The sequence below is a fragment of the Zonotrichia albicollis genome, chromosome 2, assembly GCF_047830755.1.
Source record: "Zonotrichia albicollis isolate bZonAlb1 chromosome 2, bZonAlb1.hap1, whole genome shotgun sequence".
NCBI lineage: Eukaryota > Metazoa > Chordata > Aves > Passeriformes > Passerellidae > Zonotrichia > Zonotrichia albicollis.
In genome coordinates this window covers 62,015,565-62,035,270 of record NC_133820.1, presented here as the reverse complement: position 1 = coordinate 62,035,270, position 19,706 = coordinate 62,015,565, and the positions used below count along the sequence as shown (strand labels likewise).

General features: G+C 41.4%; 1 protein-coding gene across 1 annotated transcript in view; it reads right to left on the bottom strand.

Moving 5' to 3' along the window:
* The window catches only part of KL (klotho), a 123,847-nt gene extending 112,541 nt beyond the window's left edge, over positions 1–11,306 (bottom strand). The window contains exon 1 of the mRNA XM_074535324.1: positions 11,083–11,306. Within this exon, the coding sequence (XP_074391425.1) occupies positions 11,083–11,286 (204 nt within the window). The 5' untranslated portion in view covers positions 11,287–11,306. The remainder of the gene's footprint in view (positions 1–11,082) is intronic.
* Between the last annotated feature and the right edge of the window lie 8,400 nt (positions 11,307–19,706).

Sequence of the window (19,706 nt, the reverse complement as noted above, 5' to 3'; positions counted from 1 at the left end):
TTTCTCTTTCAACTGTTTAGTAACAAGCCATGAAAAGCATTTTGACATTTAATTGTTTGAGGAATCATGGACCACAAAAGGAAACACACATTCTTCAGTGAACCCTTTAATTGTTTTCTCAGTTGAAAAAAGTAACTAATCTATTTTGTCAGTAACTCCGGTATGCACTGTATTATTTTAACTGTGGATGAATCTAAAATGCAGTACTTTTTAATTTTCTGTCATGACCAAGTGATACCTATTTGAAGACTTACGGATATCCAGAGATATCTGGTGTTCTACAATGCAGTTCTATTGCTTCTGCATTGGTCATAATGTTGTTTCTAGCAGCAAAATATAAATACAACCCCAAATATATTTCAATAGTTTAATTCTTAAAAGTAAAATTATTTTTATAATCTGCATTTATAGAATCATAGAATGGTTTGGGTTGGAAGGGACCTTAGAAATCATCCAGTTCCAGTCCTGCTACCATTGGCAGGGAATCTTCCACTAAACCAGTTTAGTCAGAGCCCTATCCAACCTGGACTTGAACACCTCCAGGGATGAGAGGTCCACAACCTCTCTGGGCAATCTGTTGCAGTGCCTCACTATCCTTATAGGAAATAATTTCTTCCTTACATGTAATCTCCACCTACCCTCCTTCAGCTGAAGGCCATTCCCCTTTGTCCCATCACTACATGCCCTTGTGAAAAGTCCCTCTCTAACCTTTTGGAAGGCTTCTATAAGGTGTCCCTAAAACCTTCTCTTCTCCAAGTTGAACAGCCCAGACAGTCTCAGTCCATCTTAAAAGGAGAGGTGCTTCAATCCTGTGACCAATGCAGTTCCCCTCCTCTGGACTCATTCCAACAGGTCAATGCCTTCTATTGTTGGAGGACAACACAAATCCGGATACAGCAATCCAGAAGAGGTCTCACAAAAGCAGAGTAGAAGGGGAGAATCACCTTCCTTGACCTGCTGGCCACAGTGCTTTTGATGGAGCCCAGCACACAGTCAGCTTTTTGGGCCATGAGTGCACATTGCCAGCCCATGTCCAGCTTTAAATTCACAAACACCTCCAAGTCTTTCTCCCCAGTGCTAACCTTGATCCATTCTTCACCCAGCCTGTCATTGTGCTTGGGATTGCCCTGACCCAGGTGCAGGACTTTGTGGACTTGGCTTTGTTGAGCTTCATGAGGTTCACACAAGCCCATCTCTGGCCTTCTCCAACAATGAGAGGACCCTCATTCTCATACTTCCTGCTATCACCTTCTGCAACTTGGATACTCTGTCTGGAATGTGCACTGGTGAGGCAATAAAGTCATGAGTTCCTCAACCTTTGCTATGTCGTGGGTAACTAGGTCTCCCACACCCTTTCTGAGAACTCACAATTTCAATAATTTTTCTTTTATTGCTGATGTATATTACCCTTCTACTCATCCAAATTTACTTCTTCCAGTACTCTGCCTTTGCTTACCAGATCCTTGGCTGTTTAGACAGTTTCCCTGTATTCCTCTCAGGCTACCTTTCCCCTGATTTCACCCTCTGTAAGCTAACTCTTTGTAGGGATGCATTGCACTTGAGCCTGGTGGAAACTATCCTTGAAAATCATCCAGCTCTCTTGGGCTCCTCTTCCCTCCAGGACTCTACCCTATGGCACTGTACCAAGGAGACCCTCAAAGAGACCAAAGTCTTCTTTCACGAAGTCCAGGGTAGCATTTACAAAATCTGACAGTCCTCCTCTCTTTACTGATTAATACAAAATCGTATTATCATTTATATCATAAACCACAAAGCATGGTTTTAGATGCAAGGGGATAGCTTTCCTTTTTGATAGGATTTAATTACAGACCACAGTCACAGACCATGCAAAAATATAATTCAAAGGATCAAACATACAAGAAAACAGCTGGACACAAAGTAAGATGATGATCGCTTTGACATCTCTATCCTGCTGCATGTTGAGTGAAAAAGCCCCAAGTGTTGTGTCCCACACTGCTATTATTTACTCCCAAGTGATATATATGATGGATCTTCCTCAGCTAACAAAAGTCAGAGTACTCTGATAGTACTTATGCTGTAATTCTCACTGTAATTCTTTCAGGTAGACTTTAGTTCACCTGTAAATTCATCCCACTATAAAATTTTGTGTTTCACAGGCACTAGAACATATATCCATATATAGCCAGAGAAATTTAGGATGCATTATTTGTGCATATCTTACATAAATCACAATGTTTGAGATAAAGTATGTGCAACTTTATTTTAAACAGGATTGCTGTGAAAACCATAGCCTTCAGCAAACAAGTCAGAATTCCCTCCAGAGGAACAGCTTGCATTACTTCTCTCAACCATTCCAAAACCTTCATCCTTTTCTGACTAGGCTGTTTAATCTTCACACTGCAGACTTCCAGCAAAGTCACAGTGAGTGTCTTACATTCAGCTTGTGAGTTTCTTCCCCTCAGAAATCCCCAGAACTGCAGTTCTGGCCAGTATGGTAAGCTCCAAGGGAAAATTGCTTCAGTGCATTTCTACCACAGGACTCAGAAGATTTTCCCCTGCAATAGCTTTAATGCTCAAAGTGCTCCTCCTGTAAGTACCAAGCAGATCATGAAAGTTCACTATCCTTCTTTTTCAAAGTTGCTAATTTGCATGGATATCTCCACAGGGCACTGGTGAGGGGCCTACCTGGGAACAATCAGGCCAATTCCGAAAAAGATAATATGCTATTTTAGTTCAAAAAAACTTTTCTGTACCTCTAATCCATCTTGCAATAATATATATAACACTCATGTGCAGCAAGTATTTGCTGCCTACAAAAAACCACTCCCATAAGTGGGTTTTTTTGCTCTGAATGCAACATACTTTTAGGTATTCATGATTTATATAACATGAATACATGTCTAATAGTCAAACCAGAAACACAAAACCATGTTTATGACTCTTGCTACTTCTGTGAAATTCAATGAAATCTAAGGACAGCTTATGGAGAGAAAAAAAATGGTATTTTTCTTATGACCACAGATCTCTCTAGCCCAAAAGTAAGACTTAATCAATATAGTATCAGGGCTGTGAAAAGGTTGAGTCAATCTGCCTTTTACTTACGCAAAAGATGAAGTGATGACTCATAAAAAAAGAGAGAAGTAATCACTCTCAGGGACACTTGAAAGAATAAGGAACAGGTTTGAACTAAGGAATATGTAGTCATCCAACAACTCTGCACATGTTCTACTAAACATCATGTGGCAGAAAGCTCTTACTAAACATCATGTGGCAGAAAGCATCAGTCCAGCTGACGTTTAGAGTGTGATTCACAAAGAATAGCTCTTCCTTGGGGAGGCTGGTCTCAGGATCACAGCCGCATACCAGTGCTCCATTCTGGTAGAGTTCATAGACCTAGTCTTCTAGTTTTATGAACTGTATTCTTCATTAGCCTTCTGTTTCAGGACAGCAGTGTCTCTGAGGTAGATTTTGCCCTTGTCCACTTTGTCCATTTTGTCTGCCTGAAGCATATATTCTGGGAAATGGGTGCGCGTGCTTAGTCTTTGAAATAGGAGCCATCCTTTTCTAGAGTACTTAGATTTTTCATTTATTTCCTTGCTATTAATTTTTAGTGATGAGTTTAATAGCCCTAGTTTAGATTTTACCATAGATACACAGCAGTCAAAACAGACAGGGCAACGAAGACAAAGTGGGCCTCACTGTGTTTTCTGGAAAAGGAGACTCCTAACGAGGTTATGAAGGAATTTATTTTCTCTATTTCTGTCATGATTTAGCCACTGTCTGGACCTTTAAACAGGACAGTACTGGATCTGTTTTGAGCTACTTAGCAGTAGAGGCTCAGAGACTTGATTGTTTGCTAAGCACTAGTCCTGAAAGAAGTCCTCCATACCTGTGGACAAGAGGTGTCCCCACTCCATCTAAATTACTTAAAACACACTCAGGGCTTCAGCTGGTACAAAAAACCAGTATACATACATACATATATATATATATATATAACGGTTTTAACCAAGTTTACAAAACATTACATTGAGGTCCAACAAGAGCACAAAAGAGAACATCTACACTTTCCGTCCTTTACCAGCAGTCCTGGCTAACCAGTAGACTGGATGTTAGCCTAGGTGACGCCCCTCTACAAGAAGGATCAGAATGAGGATTTGGGGGACTACAGGTTTTTCAATGTGACTGCAGTGATGGGGAAAGTCATGGAGCAGATAACCTTGAATGCCATCATGCAACATGTACAGGACAACCAGGGGTATGGAGTGAGTCCCTGTAAGATCTATGTATTAGATAAGTGGGTCCTTATGGAGAGAGTCCCGGTAAGATTTATGTGTGGGTCCTAGTTACTCCAAACGAGCTGCAGCTGCAAAGTCCTTAGTTGGGCAGCAGCTGTAGCTCATGAAGGTAACTGGAATAAATAGGGGTGGGTTGAGAGCCCAGGAGGATCCCCTGCGAAGATACGAAGAACTGTGCTGCAGTGAAGAACAGCTTGGTGCAGTATGGGACTTGAGAATTATGAATACAACAAGAATACAACAAGGGGTCAGCACAACCAGCATGAGTTTGTGAAAGTCAGATCCTGCTTGACCAACTTCATCTTATTTTGTGACACGTTGACCCACTTAGTGCATGAGGGAAAGGCTATGGATAGCCTCTGCCTGGACTTTGCAAGAGCTTTTGACACCATTTTCCATAGTGCTCTTGTGGAGTGTGTCCAGAGAAGGCCAATGGAGCTGGAGAGGGGTTTGGAGCAAAAGTCTCGTGAGGAGCAACTGAGCGAGCTGGGGTCATTTAGCTCAAGAGAGACCTTATCATTCTCTAGAGCTTTCTGAAAGAAGGTTGCAATGAGTTGGGGGTCACCTCTTCTCCTAGGTAAGAAGCAACTGGATAAGAGGAAATGGCCTCAAGTTGCACCAGGGCAAGTTTAGATTGGATAGAGGGGAAAATTTCATCACCAAAAGGATGTTTGTACATTGGAGGCAGGCTGCCTAGGGAAATGGGGCGATCAGCATGCCCGGAGGTATTTAAAATATGTGTAGATGTGGCACTGAGGCACATATTTTAGTGGTGGACTTGGCAATGCTGGGCTAATGCTTAGACTTGATAATCTTAAAAGCCTTTTTCAACCTAAACAATTCTACAATTCTATGAAAACAGCCATAATAATTAGTTTTAGAGGGAATTGCAAATATCAGTGACCTTTCTGCATTCCGAGTGCTGTCTTCATGCACAGATCTAAGAGGACAAACAGATCAAATTCAAGTGCCTAAGTCTGAACAAAATCCCAGCAGGATTTGACACAGCCCTACACAGCTGCCAGCTGGAGATGCCTCACTGCTGGGAGTAGGGAGACAGATACTGTGATGGGACCATAGGAAGGGTCCGCAGGATACAGCAACCACAGGAACACATGGTAGCTTCAGGAGCTCACCCTGAGCCACAGTCATCCCAACATTTATAATATCAAACACCTGTAGCAATAGCTGGGAAAAAAGGATTTTTAAAAATCCTCATTTAATTGCAGGGAAGAAAATACAGTAATGCAGATGGCCTGTAAAAATCTTTGAAACACAGTAAATGGGTATTAACTATCATAATGAGTTAAGAAATGCACAAAAGTATCCAGATGTTGAGTGAACACTGCACTTTGTCACAATTTATTCCATTTGTTTAAAAATTCAAAGCCAAAATGAAATTACATGAATCAAATAGGAAAAACCCTCATCTCTTAAGCAAGACACGTATTGCAGCAACAGTGCTGGTTTAATTGAGGGAGACTGGAAACTGCCTGAAAAATAAAACAATGTAATGCTACAGGAAGAACAATGTAAACTACTGCACAGATTTTCTCATATCTAATAAGTGCTGAGAGGAACTCAAAGAGGCAAAAATCTACATCTCAGTATCCAGTTAAGATACTTTAGTACTGTAAATTGGGGCTGCCTTTTTCACTGGCAGTATTGTCATGGCAGAGACTTCACAACTGAATTTTCACAAGCTGTTAGACTACACAATGCTTTGGCATGCATACAGGATCTTCCAGAGAAAGCATGGAGCTATCCCCAACATCCTGCTGTGATTGCAGAGATGGGCCTTTATCACCTCTACATACCTGTTACAGTTAGGGGAGAGTGAGAAAGAAAAATTGATGAAGAATTCTTTTCCTTTAACAAAATCAATCTGCTTTTTTTCACATTTAAGTGTTTGTTTTTTTTTTTTAAATATACACACACCCACAAGCCAGCTGCTAGGAGACGAGCTAAGAGACAAGAAGGAATGTGCTTCACACAGGCTTAGAGCAGCTGTGGTTCTGCTGGTTTTGAAAGGAAAAATGCACAACTGGGTCACTTTTACTGAAGTGCAAGCCTGCAAGTTTCCCTTTTAAAATAGACAGCAATCAAAATGTGGCCCTTAAGGTTTCAGATGTCCTGAAGCCCACACAAGGTAAATGAAAAGGAAATAATCCTTCCATTTTGATCGTCAGATTTTACACCTCAATACTCACTAACGCGCTTTAATTAAAATAACCCTTCCTGAGTCACACAGAAAACAATTCCAGTGAATGTGTGAATATACCAAATACAGAGGGCCTGCACTGCCACTTACATGCACTGGCAGGCACTGAAAGCAAGTCAGTTAGAGCATCTCTTTTTGCCCCTTCATTCCCTGTAGCCCCTTCATTCCCATGTCATGGAGCTTCTAAACTGGAAAGAGGTCACTTCCTCCAGCAGCAGTCCTGCCCTTAGAGCACAGTAGTAGCATGACCTGTCCCAAAAATGTTTTGGATACTGGAATTATCAAGGGTATTCAACGAGTACATAATTTTTTTTATTATTATTATGAAGAAGGGAGAGAGATTGTCAGTCCAACAACAGGGATATTCATGGTGGCATCACCCCATCTCTCATCCTGAGAGAGTCTCTGTGAGCTTTACCACACTGTCTGAAGACACTTCTTACAGGACAGCTGCATCTCATACAAGTAAAGTCATGCAAGTAAAATGACAGTTTGATTTTAGGAGTAAATGGCCAGGCACTGTCCCGGAGAAAAGTCTGTGAGAAGATCAGGGAAAAGAATGAGAAACAATTCTTATCTTCACTTTCTACACCTGTTGTTATAAACATGTAGAATGTGTTATGGAGATTTGTTTACCAAAGAGTAGTTTCTTAATTAACCAATAGTAATAATATTTAAATTAGTAGACCAGTTAAGTCCAGATGTATCATAACTGTCTATAAAAGCAATAAATTTCTTAATAAAGATATATAGTATAATAAAGAGATTAATCAACCTTCTGTGAATCATGAAATCAATGCTAATTATTAGCTGGCCCGGGGCCCGAAAAGGCAACACCTACATTGAATTAAGATGGCATCTTCTCTTCTGCACCAGCTGCAAACAGTGACCAGAGCTGAGAGCTGGCAGGCAGAGACTCAAAGAATTGCAGAGCACTTTCAGCCACCTAAACACCAAGTAATAAGTATCAGGAACATGTTTATCTACAGCTACCTTACGGAGAAAAACAGAAGGTTTTGACAAACTGCTTGAGGCAACCTGGCAGGGAGGATGAACAAGGAGACAAAGGATGGGGACCTGTGAGAGACAGACCTGGGGAACACAGGCCAAGATTGCAAGAACTTCTACCCCTGTCAATCTCTAGTGCAGCTTGGTGTTAGGTCTGTTTGAGAGTCCAAACCTACAGGCCATGGCTGGCTCCTTGTCTGTGCATGACTTATGTCATGCATGTTAGAGGGAGCTTCTCAGCTGGCAAAATAAAGCTTACCTACCAGTATGGGTTTGACTGTATTGTCCTTAAAGCACTACAAAAGCAGATGTGTTAAAGGGCAAAATACAAAGTCTGAAGCACTGTGAATTGTGCAAGCAGAGCAAAGAGCACTGAAGGGGAGCTGAAGACTCTGTTGAACCTGCAATTGACCTGAGGCCATGGAAGACACGTTCCCTCTTTGAGGCAACTGGATCTTGAGTGTCACTGTCACCCAATAGCTGGGCTCAAGGAAAATTAGTTTGACAAGGTAACATTTCCCCTCTCACGTGACTCTAGTCCTGGTGCTGGTGATCCTTTTGGTGTTGTGTTTGAACAGGGAAGTTTAGAGGCCAAAAGCAACTTCAGATTATGTTTTCCAGCAGTCCGTGCTGGCAGCTTATACTGTCCATTGCACATCCCCATCCATTTCCATTACCCACCTGGGGCAATCGGGTTCATTCATTGCCCCAAGGCTGTACACGAGCCTCTCAGACTTCATCAAAACTGGCGAATCAGGGTGCATATCCCTTAAAACTTTCAATTCATCCTGCTCCCTGAACCCTGTCCTTCTCTTTTCTCCAGAACTCCTCACCTTTTTGAGCCACTCTCTCATGCCAAAGAGGACTCCACAAGCTCTTCTCTTTCACTTTTAACAAATCAAGTAGTCATTGGCACAGGTTGATATAAGTGGTGTCCTTGCAGAGCAGAGGAGAAGTTACTTCACTCAGCTGCCACAGCACTCCCCCCCCAGTGTGGATGTAGCATCTCCAGAGTTTCTTTGAGTTTCTTCCTATTTCATGAAACCTGGAAAGAGTAAGTTCTTCTCCACCTCTCCTCCCATTCTCCCTCCTACACAGCGGTGTTTAATCTCTCTCCTTCACGGCGAAATCAATTTTACTGCCTGATGCAAGTCTGGTAAAGGGTTACCAAATTGGTCAGGGGACTGGAGCTGAATACATGCAAGAGGAGGCTGAGAGCTGGGTTTGTTCAGCCTTTAGAGGCTCAACAGAGGAAACAGACTGAATCATCTCAGGGAGAGATGGTGATGGGACGAGAAGCAATGGACAAAATGAAAATACAAATTAAACAGGAAACAAAATCCTTCCCCGTAGAAATGTAAAACTTGACTAGAGAAGGCCCAGTATCACCTGAATCTGTTGGATTTATGTTGAGTGAAGGTTGAACTAGATGACCCACTTCTGATTTAAATTATTCTGTGATTTTATGATTTCATTTACCACATCAAAAACTGTACCTTGCCAGACTCCATTGGGAATGAGCCTAATAAGGAGCAGCAGCAGAACAGGCAATGGGAGATGGAGATGCATTGTAATTGCATCTGCACTGCTGTCATGACTGGATAATGTATGATAAAACAGCAATATAAACTCCAGCTTTTGAGGTTGTGAGGAATCATGAACCATATGAATGGATTTTACTCATCATTGTGCCTCTTGATGTTTTACACAGTTGGGAAAGCATGAGCCTTTATTAAAGGCCAAGGAAAACTCATCCCTGTCCTGTAACAGTGTCCCTGTAAAGACATCATCTCTCTATAACACTACAACTTGCATTCTCTGGGGCTGTCCTTAAGACTGACCACAGCATTACTGGTGTTTTTTTAGCATTTCAGGTTATTAAGACAACAAAAATTTTATAGGTCATACTTTGAAGTGCACTGCTTGCTTGTAACTTGTTTACTACTTTTCTATGGCTCATGGTAGGTTTAGAAACTGGAATGGTAAGGTTTTATGGTTAAAAAAGCTTTCAGAAGTTATACTGATAGTAAAAGAAACTCAATAATATTAATTTTAATCTTAAAAAGCTTTCTATGATTTTTTGATATAAAAAGCCTCTCAAAGAATTAAATTAAAAATCCACCACAGCAAGATGTTAATGAACATAGCATGAAAAGGCTCCAAACATAACAAACTGGCACTGATTTTCTGCATTAATAACCTCAGTTATCTAAATGCAAGTTGTTTACTTTCAAGAAAGCAGTACAGTGCCCACTACACATGGAAGACATTTTTTAATCTGGCCACCTCAGGGAGACCTCAGTAAGTGGAACAGACTGGTATTCAGGAGAGAAGCAGGCAGTGGTATAGTGGCTGTTTTCAGCCTAATGGGGAACAAGGGCGTGAAAAAGGCACCTGTACTGGGTTGGAAAGCAGAGACCATCTCCAGAGAGGCATTCACTCCTACCTGCTTGGGGTGACACCTGGCTCTGGGCATAGGCAGATGCCATTTGTGCATCTTTGGATGCAGTAACCATCATTTGCAACAGACACAAAAAACACACAGTCACTTTGCTGTACTGAGCACTGTTGGTGGCAGTCAGCTTGTGGAGACTGGCACAAGCCCTTGGTGCTCTGGCTCAGCTGCCTGGGCTTCAGCCCTGCCTCTGTGGGCAAAGCACCACAGCAGCTGCTGCAGACCCTCGGGAAGAGCTGCAAATCCTGCTCTTGTTGGTGACTCTTGTACAACCACATATATCTAGGACAAAATAAGAATAAGAATATATGTTGGCCACCAACGCCTAATTATGTCCTTCATTGCATGGTAGGAAAACAGTCAGAGAGATGCATGTATTACTTTTAAATCATCCACTGATTTTTTTGTGCATGGTGCACTGCTTATTTCCTTTATGAATCACAGCCTGCCTCGGAGACTGATTATTTACCCGTTTGATTTTTAGGAGAGGGAACCAAATGAAAATGGCACTAGGCAGAGAACAACAGGCTGTTCACAGAGAGAGAGAGGGAATTTAGGGAGACGACATCTTAATCTTGTTGTGAACATTTTTTAAAAGGAGAAAATGTATATTAGCAGGAATAAATTCTACTTATTTCCTCATAATTTCATTAGGAACTGGCATTTATACAGGACAAATGTCTTGGGTGGATCCCTATAACACTTCCTTTAATTTGCTTGCATTACATTTCTATTGCTCTGGGTTTCTCATCAACAGACACAGAGTGGTCAGGAAGCAAGACAACACAAAATAATGATTTAGCAGCAACTAATTTGTATACATACAAATAGAGTAATTCCATCAGCTTTAAATTATGAAAAGGAGGTTAGTTAAAAGCTTAGTGAATTAGCTAGCGCTACATGAGTAAGAAAAGCAGAAAAGTTTCTTACATCTAACTTTGTCCCAAACATTCCATCAAACAAAGGCATTTTCTTAATGATTAAAAAGCAAAATTAATGATCCATGTTATTGAGGCAATATAAGCTTCTCAACAGAGACTGTTAATAGCTTCCCTGAGTCGCTGCACCCACAGCCTCTCACAGCACTTGCCAAGCACCAACTGCCACAGGTCCCCTACCACAAATCCATCACAGCCTCTGGGAAAGGAACCGCAGCCTCCCGCAGTCCTGAACACAATCCTGCTAATTACGTGGAACGCAGAGATGGTGGCTAGGTATGCGGGAAGCCTGCAGGGCAGTTTTGGGAGAGCTGGGCAGAGCCCAGTAGGGCAAGGGGCTGGCACAGGCACATAGCAGACAGCCCCTGGGAAAATACTTGCCATCCCAGCCCTTGGTGCAACAGGCTCCTTCCAGAGCTCCCAGTGAGAAAAGGCACAGTGCACAGGGTGTTCCTGAGAGACAGTGCTGCCCAGGAGAAAAAGTAAGAGCACTGGCTCTGCTGAGGGATAATTCTTCACTTTTCTTTCAACAAGCCGTTTATTGCCCCCTGAATATGGTTAATTTTGTGAAACCCTTTGAGGCCCTTTGGAAAAAGAGGGTCTGTGAGAACTCAGCAATTTCAATCTATTTAGAAGGGAACAAGTCAAGCCCCCCTTCCAGATTCCTCATGTCAGGCTGTGCCTTGAATACTGATGTGCAGCCTCTCATGCTGGTTTGCTCAAAGGCTTGAGTAAGTGAACAGCGACCGAATAAGGAAGCGCTTTACTCATGAGAGAGACTATGGTGACAAAGTATCATCCTCATGACAGCAGGAGTGTGGTGGCCTTCTAATCTCACTGGCTTTCCCTGAAATGCTGCTGCCTTCTTTCACCTGCAGGCACTTGGCACAGTGAGGAAAAGCATCACATGGAAGAAAAACACTTGGAATGATATTGCATCTATTCTTCTCACTAAGCCACAAGGACTACATGATCTAGTTGTCCCTGCTAATTTCAGGGGGTTTGGACTAGATGACCTTTAAAGGTCCCTTCCAACCCAAACTATTCCATGATTCTATTTATACAGATTATGACCTTTTCCTAGCACTGTTTGCTGCAGTAAAACAGATGGTGCAGAGTTTCATTCTGATCCAGAACTTTGACCCATCTTTTTGACATGCCAGAAAAAGAGACTAAAGCGTGGTTCTGAACACACTGAAAGTTTGAGGCATTGCCACCCTCAGAAATAAAAGAAAGAGCATTTGCATAAGGATGCATCTTTCTGGTCCCTGTGAGTAAAATCAACAGGGAACAATTTTGAAATCCCATTTTTTGGAAAATACTTTTTCTCCTTTAACTAATTCTTCTGTACAAGTTGGTAATTTGACTGCAAGTAATTTCCATGATAAACAAAAAAAAATAATGTGAGAAGCAGCTGAGAAGCTGATCTTCTCATTGAATCCCACTGTATTGCTGCTGAAGTCCTATGGCTTCTTATGCACTTTAACATTTATGACATATTGTATTTCTGAGTTCCCCATTACACGTGGCATTCCACTCTGCACAACATACACAGAATAAATTGCAAAAGATTTCTGGGAAAAATAAATATAATTCAATAATTGTTCAAAACTTGTTGTAACTTCAAGCTATAAAGATAGATGTGGATAAATATTCAGGAGTGTTAGGAGTGAGAGCTAAAATTGGAAGAAAATGTTTGCTTAAATTTTCCCACATTAGCACTTCCATCCTCCCTACAATACAGAAAAGACAGAGGAGGTTCCTAGCGAGACAGTATTGAAGCAACAAATCACTGCTCTGACATGGTCAAAATAAGATAATGTAAACACATATCTGGTTTCCCTAAATACTGGAATGGAAATTGCTAACTTCTGAGTGCAGTCTAGAGACTGGTGAAGTGTCCTGCCCACAAACTGTAATTTTGTTGAAAGCACTGTGTTCTTTGGGTCAATTTCCTAGATGAACTTCCTGTTTCGGATGACATAGGAAAACCTTTTTTGCTTTCCCAACAGAATAAAATGTGAAGAAAGACATAAATGGCCTCTGAGGCACACACTGCCTTAAAAAAAAGTGGTGTTACCACTGCTTGAGAAATTAATTTCACATTTTCCAACAGATAGGTATCTGCCTCTGAATGGACGCATTAAATGAAAAATTTATTTTAGAATCAGCTCCATAACTCCACTAACACTTTCAAAGCATGTTGCAAATGTAATTACCTGCAATAGCAAGACTATTTAAGATATGTGACTGCATAATTAGGGTCTCTTCTGGTTCATCATTACAAGAGACTGAGATTAAAACATGACTTGATTTTTATCTACATCTTCACCTGATATTTCTTGGTAACTATTAACAGAACATAATAAAAAGAAAAATGTTTTGTTCGCCTCTTCAGTAATAGCCATTCCTAATTTCCATTACAAGTTGTTTTCTTCAGGCTTTAGGAAAAAAGAATTGCAATGACAATAAGCAATTTATTTCTGTGAACAGAAAAACCTTGACTTTATGGCTAATAATAGACAAGTAAATATTTTACTTTAGCAAGGAAAAATTGAAACATGTCAAAACAACATTAGAGTGAAATCTGACCATTAACACTAATGAAGAGAGGAGAGTTCTTCCATAATAGAATAGCAGCAAATTCTCCAGACATAGGAAAAATGCTGAAGTTGTTTACAGCCACTTGTGTACATCGTGAATGAATAAAAGATGTCTTGGCATTAAATATGAAACCAAAACCAGAAAATTAAGGCAAGCTTCTAGAAAGCAAGTCAGTGGCTGATGTCTTAGATCATGCACCTGAGATGCCAGAGGAAAAGCAGATCTTCTGTTAAAGCATTGTGCTGCAGGAAGACTATGACATAGTTGCCATCATGAAAATGTGATGGCATGAACTTGTACAACTGGAGTGCTGCAATGGATGGGTAGATCTTTCATCAGACCTGTCTTTTCCTCCACACATCCCAGGCACAGGCAGCCCTCTCTGCTCTACGTCTCATCATTTGAGTTCAACGACACAGGTACAGATGCATCCACTGCCCATGCTCCCACCTCCATCCTCTCCTGTCCCACAGGCCAGAGCATGCATAGATTACAAGCAATAGTAGAAGATGAGACAGCTAAAAGTGCTGGAGGGAGCAATTACATCCTACATGATTTAAAGGTAGTTCACTGGTTTGGATTAATATTTGAAGAAAGAGGTGACACCATTTCTCACATCACTTTCTGATGTGTAAGACCTATTCTCTGGTGCATGGTGTGAGGCAAAATAAAGAAGAAGAAAAGCCCAGGTGATGCACAGCCAGCACAGGAACACTGAGATACAATGCCACACAAGAGGATATGCAATATTCAGAGCAGTAATCGAGGCTGTGGATGAGCTGTATCCAGGCCCCCAGAGAACTATTGTTTACTCTGTACACCCCAGAGCCCATTATGCCAGGCAACAGAAGAAGGATAACCATTACCTTTCTTGCTAGAATTGCAGTGTAGAAAAATGTCATTAATAAGAGTAGGAGTTTTACCTGTCCATTTCTCCCTGCTGCCTTTCTGTGACTTCTCCATGCCTATTGAAATTGCCCTCACACACAAACACCGAGCCAATGTGGGAACAGAGCTTATTTTAAACAAAGAGAAAACTGTTACATATCAAACTTTGAAAAGCTACACATGAAAAACTGGAGACACAACCCTACTTTTGCCGGTGGCTTCACCACTAACTTTTTTCTAACTCTCAGCTTATATACTGCTTATGTGTAAGGTTCTATACTGACATCTGGTTTTAATACAGGGCTTTCCACCACTAAAATTCTTGCTGGTATTGCCAACTCCGTTTTAAAACACAGAGACTGAAACCTATATCTGTCCCAGTCATCTGCTTCATTCCTTTCTTGGAACTTCCCATCCTGCTGACTAGTTTAGCTGCTGCAGGGTGGACAGCATGTATTCCAGCCCCACAGCTGCCTGGGCACCAGCACAGTTTCTGAAACAGCTCCTGTAATTTCATTTTACAGACTGGCAGTTTAGACCAGAGCCAATTGTCTCAGTACCTGTGAACTACAGCTGCTGAGCAGCTGCTAGACAAGTAGCAGCAGGGAGAACCAGAAGGGACAGGATGGGCTGCAAGGGACAGAATCCACTACAGACATCTCTGCTTCAGATCCCTGTGGGCTAGCTGTCAAGCAGGAATCATGAGGAGCATTGGTCAACAGAGAGCAGCAAATGCTCCACCCAGGTGGATATTGCCAGGAACCTCACCTCTAGTCACATCAGTGCATGTGGTGGCCCAGAGCTGGCCATCAGTCTTCCCAGCAAGGCTATAAGATTGAAAGACTTCCAGTGAGAACAAAAACAGAGACACAGTCTCTTGTAACAAGCACTGGTTCAAAAGCAGGCTAACATGGTCAACTCAGCTTTCAATTTGAGTATCAGCAATAGCAGTAAGTAGACAGTGACTGTGCTTTGATTATAAGAAAAGCCCAGTAAGTTGTTCTCTCTTTAAATATATCCCCCTACACCACAAAGAGCTTTACTTTAACAGAAAGCACATTGGATCTTCAACGGAAACACAGCAGAGCTTGGACTGTGGGAACACAGCTGCTAAGCAACCTTACCAACATCCTGGCTATTCCTGCAAAGTAGCTGTGAATAATTACTCCTCCATGTAACCCTTGCCTTTCTGTCACAGCTCTTCCACAGCTGTATACTCTTGGAACTGCAAATGGGCCCAAACCAAACTCCCAGAGATAAAATTCTTCTCATATTTAAGGAAATCTGGCAGGAAATCCAAACAGGTGTCTGCTCTCCCTCACTACAACTGGAGCCCTAAATATAAACAATCAAAACTTTCAAGGCTGTTTTTCTGTTTCAGATTCTGTGGTTCAAGCCAGTCTATACTTGTTTTCTCACTCTGATCTCTACTGACAGCAGCAACTTTAAAGATCAACCCATAAATCAAAAACTTTTACCAGTCTTTACAAAATACTTTCAAAATACTGACAGAAACAAAGCCGTTTACTGCATTCACTGACTATTCTGACCACTTTTCCTGAATGTTGAGCTAGTGCTGCTTTGTAGGAAAAGGAGATTTTATTTCACAGCTAAATGAAAGAAACCCAACCAACACAGTGTTTGGGGTAAAAGAATGAATCACTGCCTTCTTGGCACATGTCCATGTTAACAAAAGAAAGGAGCATTGCCCAACTTTACCTTGTTGTCTGGGAGGCTGCCCAGAGATTTACTTCCAAAGGATCCTGGTCTATTTAAACTCCCCAGATTAGGGACTGCACTGATTTTAAAAAACAGAATTCAATAGAAAGACTAAAGACTGCTGACCATGCTTCAGAAGTACTCAGAAAGCTGTTTGCGTTGGATAGTAAATTTTCAGCACTACAATATTAGCACATAGTAAAGTTACATCCCTGAGAATGCAAAATTTAATCTGTCACTGGGATATTGCATCTGTAATAAATGTATCACCATATTATTGGACTATATAACTAATAGTTATATAACAGTTATATTAATAATATTACATTACAAAGATTGAAATATCTAATATTGGAGGAGTTAATATTGATAAAAATAAGTGTGCATAACTGAATCTCCTGTGGCATTATGAGGTAGCTGGGAGATACATTTATTCTGCAGAGTTCTACCCATAGGAAATATTATTCCAGATCTTAGAAATTACAACCTCAAGACAATGATTTTCCATCTTTTCTAAGTATGTTGGACTGAAAATTTTCCATGGTGACTGAGGGTTCCAATATATTGCAGTTTAGCCTAGTAGTAACAACTTTGATTGTCCTCCACACCTGTCACAGAGCCATTAGAAAGCATCAGCAGAATCCAGAAGCCTAAATACACATTGAAAACCTCTTCTTCCAAACAGTAAACATCAAAGTAGGCATATCTCTTGCCTAGGCAACAAGGCAACTGCCTTTGGGAAAGAGAAATAGTCTTGAGACTGAAAAACAGGAACTTTTTGGGAATGAGACACTCTGCTTTCTGACTGCAGGCAGGTCATTTAACTTCTCTCTTATCCTGTGTCTGTTCAAGGTCAGCAAGTGGCCTCAGTGCCAAAGCCTTGAGCCATCAAAGCAGGATAGAGGAGACTTTCAAATTAAAGAAAAAACACTTGTACTTGGATAGGGCCATGATATTTTACCTTCACCAAAAACTTCTTGTCTTTCTCCCTCACTAGAAATGTGGGAAATCTCATACATAAAAGCACCACAACCTGATGCCTATAGGCTCAGGAGCACGCCCAGAGCAAGGAGGAACAAAAGCACTGCACACACTGAAAGGAAATCACTGCATTTTCCCCCTCATAACTTACATACATGTCCCTGCTCCATCAAAAAACATGCACTTATTAAAGACCACCAGCTTGTTAATCTCAGAAATGCCTCAGTCTGTTCAGGAACTGAGAACCAAATTACATAGAATCATAGATGTGTTTAGGGTTGGAGAAGGCCTCTAAGGTCATCGACTCCAACCCTTAACCCTATCAATAATTTTAATGTTAAAACAATAAACCCATCATTTTTTTCCTTAAGAAGCTAAAAAGCTCTATAAGTACTATAGCTTTGGTCTTAGAGCAAATTTTTATGTTTTTAACTCTCACAGGAAAAGGCACATGAATGATATGTTTGTATTACTTGTTCTATTTTCAATGCAGTTTACAAAAATCAATTCATACATGCACTATGCTGCAAGACAGGAAACTACCTGTTTCATCCCATCACTGACATCCAAAAAATCAGTACTAGCCAGGTGTTCTCATCTACATGCATCCAGGAGAGCTGTGTTACTCAAACAAAACTGATTTTAATAGCCTATTGAAATGTCTCTAATTTTTCCATGTAGAAAAGACACACAGCTCTCTATCTATATGTACATGGCCATCCAGTAATGAGGAAATTAAATGCATTTTCTTCCTGAACAATGCCGCCCCCACACACAATCCCAGGTGAAGCATGAAGTTGCAGAGAATTCACTGAGTCATTTGCTAACTCTTAAAGCTGAATGATACAAATAGCTTGAAATGAATGAAAACACAACTGTTTACTCTGAACAGAATATTCAGCTTCTGGGGAGGCAAATGCTCCATCCTAACCACATCCACTGGGAGCTTGGCAGCTTTATGCACTGTGGAACTGTCACTCTTTTCTCCTTTTTGTCAAACTTCTTCCTAGCTACTTGCACACAAACAATGGGGAAGTCCTTAAGACATTCTTGTTGCCTATACATGCAATGCTGAGGTCCACTCGGTCAGGCTGTGAGGACATTGTTCCTGTAGTCTTGTTAGATATTTCCATTGGCATGTGTGCACTAAGGCTTTGGCAGTAGTTATCAGGGTTGCTTTGCAATCTTGTGTTGCATAAAACTTTTGTTGTGACCTTCATTTGCAATAATCTTAGCATTCAAAAAAAAAAAAAAAGAATGCTAATGAAAACATTTTTATGAGGGATTAACATAGCAACAAATAGAAAAATGCTGTGTACTTTTAAAAAAATTACTAAATACTTTTCTCATGACTACCCTAATTAGAATATTAGACTAAATTATTTATACTGACCTTCTGAGCAAATCTAGTTCTTAAATTTAAGTTGCACTACTAAATGTAATAGAAACATTATTAACAGAGTGCTTGAAGATGCATACCTCATATAACACAGTAATACTCTTATCCACTGTTTTAATGCTACATTCATTTCGCACATGAAATTTGGGGGCCTCTCTACTAGAATCACAGAATTTCTAGGTTGGAAGAGACCTTTAAGATCATTGAGTCCAACCCATGTCAACTAGATCATGGCACCAAGTACCACATCCAGTCTTTTTTTGAACACATCGAGGGATGGTGACTCCACCACCTCCCTGGGCAGATGATTCCAGTATTTGACCATTCTTTCTGTGAAAAACTTCCTCCTTAATTCTAGCCTGTATCTCCCTTGGGGCAGCTTGAGACTGTGTCATCTTGTTCTGTCTGTTGTTGCCCAGAGAAAGAGACCGACCCCCAGCTCACCACAGCCACCCTTCGGGAAGTTGAAGAGAGTAACAAGGTCCCCCCTGAGTGTCCTTTTCTCCAGGCTGAACAACCCCAGCTCCCTCAGTCGTTCCTCATACGGCTTGTGTTCCAAGCCCCTCACCAGCCTCATTGCTCTCCTTTGGACATGCTCAAGCATCTCAGCGTCCCTCCTAAACTGAGGGGCCCAGAAATGGATGCAATACTCAAGGTGTGGCCTCACCAGTGCTGAGTACAGGGGAAGAATGACCTCCCTGCTCCTGCTGGCCGCACCGTTCCTGATACTGGCCAGGATGCCATTGACCTTCTTGGCCACCTGGGCACACTGCTGGCTCATGTTCAGCCAACTGTCAACCAGCACCCCCAGGTCCCTTTCCACCTGAGCACTGTCCAGCCACACCGTTCCTAGCTTATATCGTTGCAGGGGGTTATTGTGGCCAAAGTGCAGCACTTGGCACTTGGACTTATTGAACCTCATCCCATTACATTATGCCCATCCATCCAACCGTTCCAAGTCTCTCTGCAAAGCCCTCTGTCCCTCTAACAGATCAACACAGTTCCCAGTTTAGTGTCATCTGCAAATTTGCTAATGAAAGACTCTAAACCCTCATCCATGTCATCAATAAAAATATTAAACAGAACTGGCCCCAGCACAGACCCCTGAGGGACACCACTGGTGACTGGTCGCCAGTTGGATGCAGCACCATTCACCACCACTCTCTGGGTCCGGCCATGCAGCCAGTTCCTAACCCAGCAAAGAGTGCTCCTG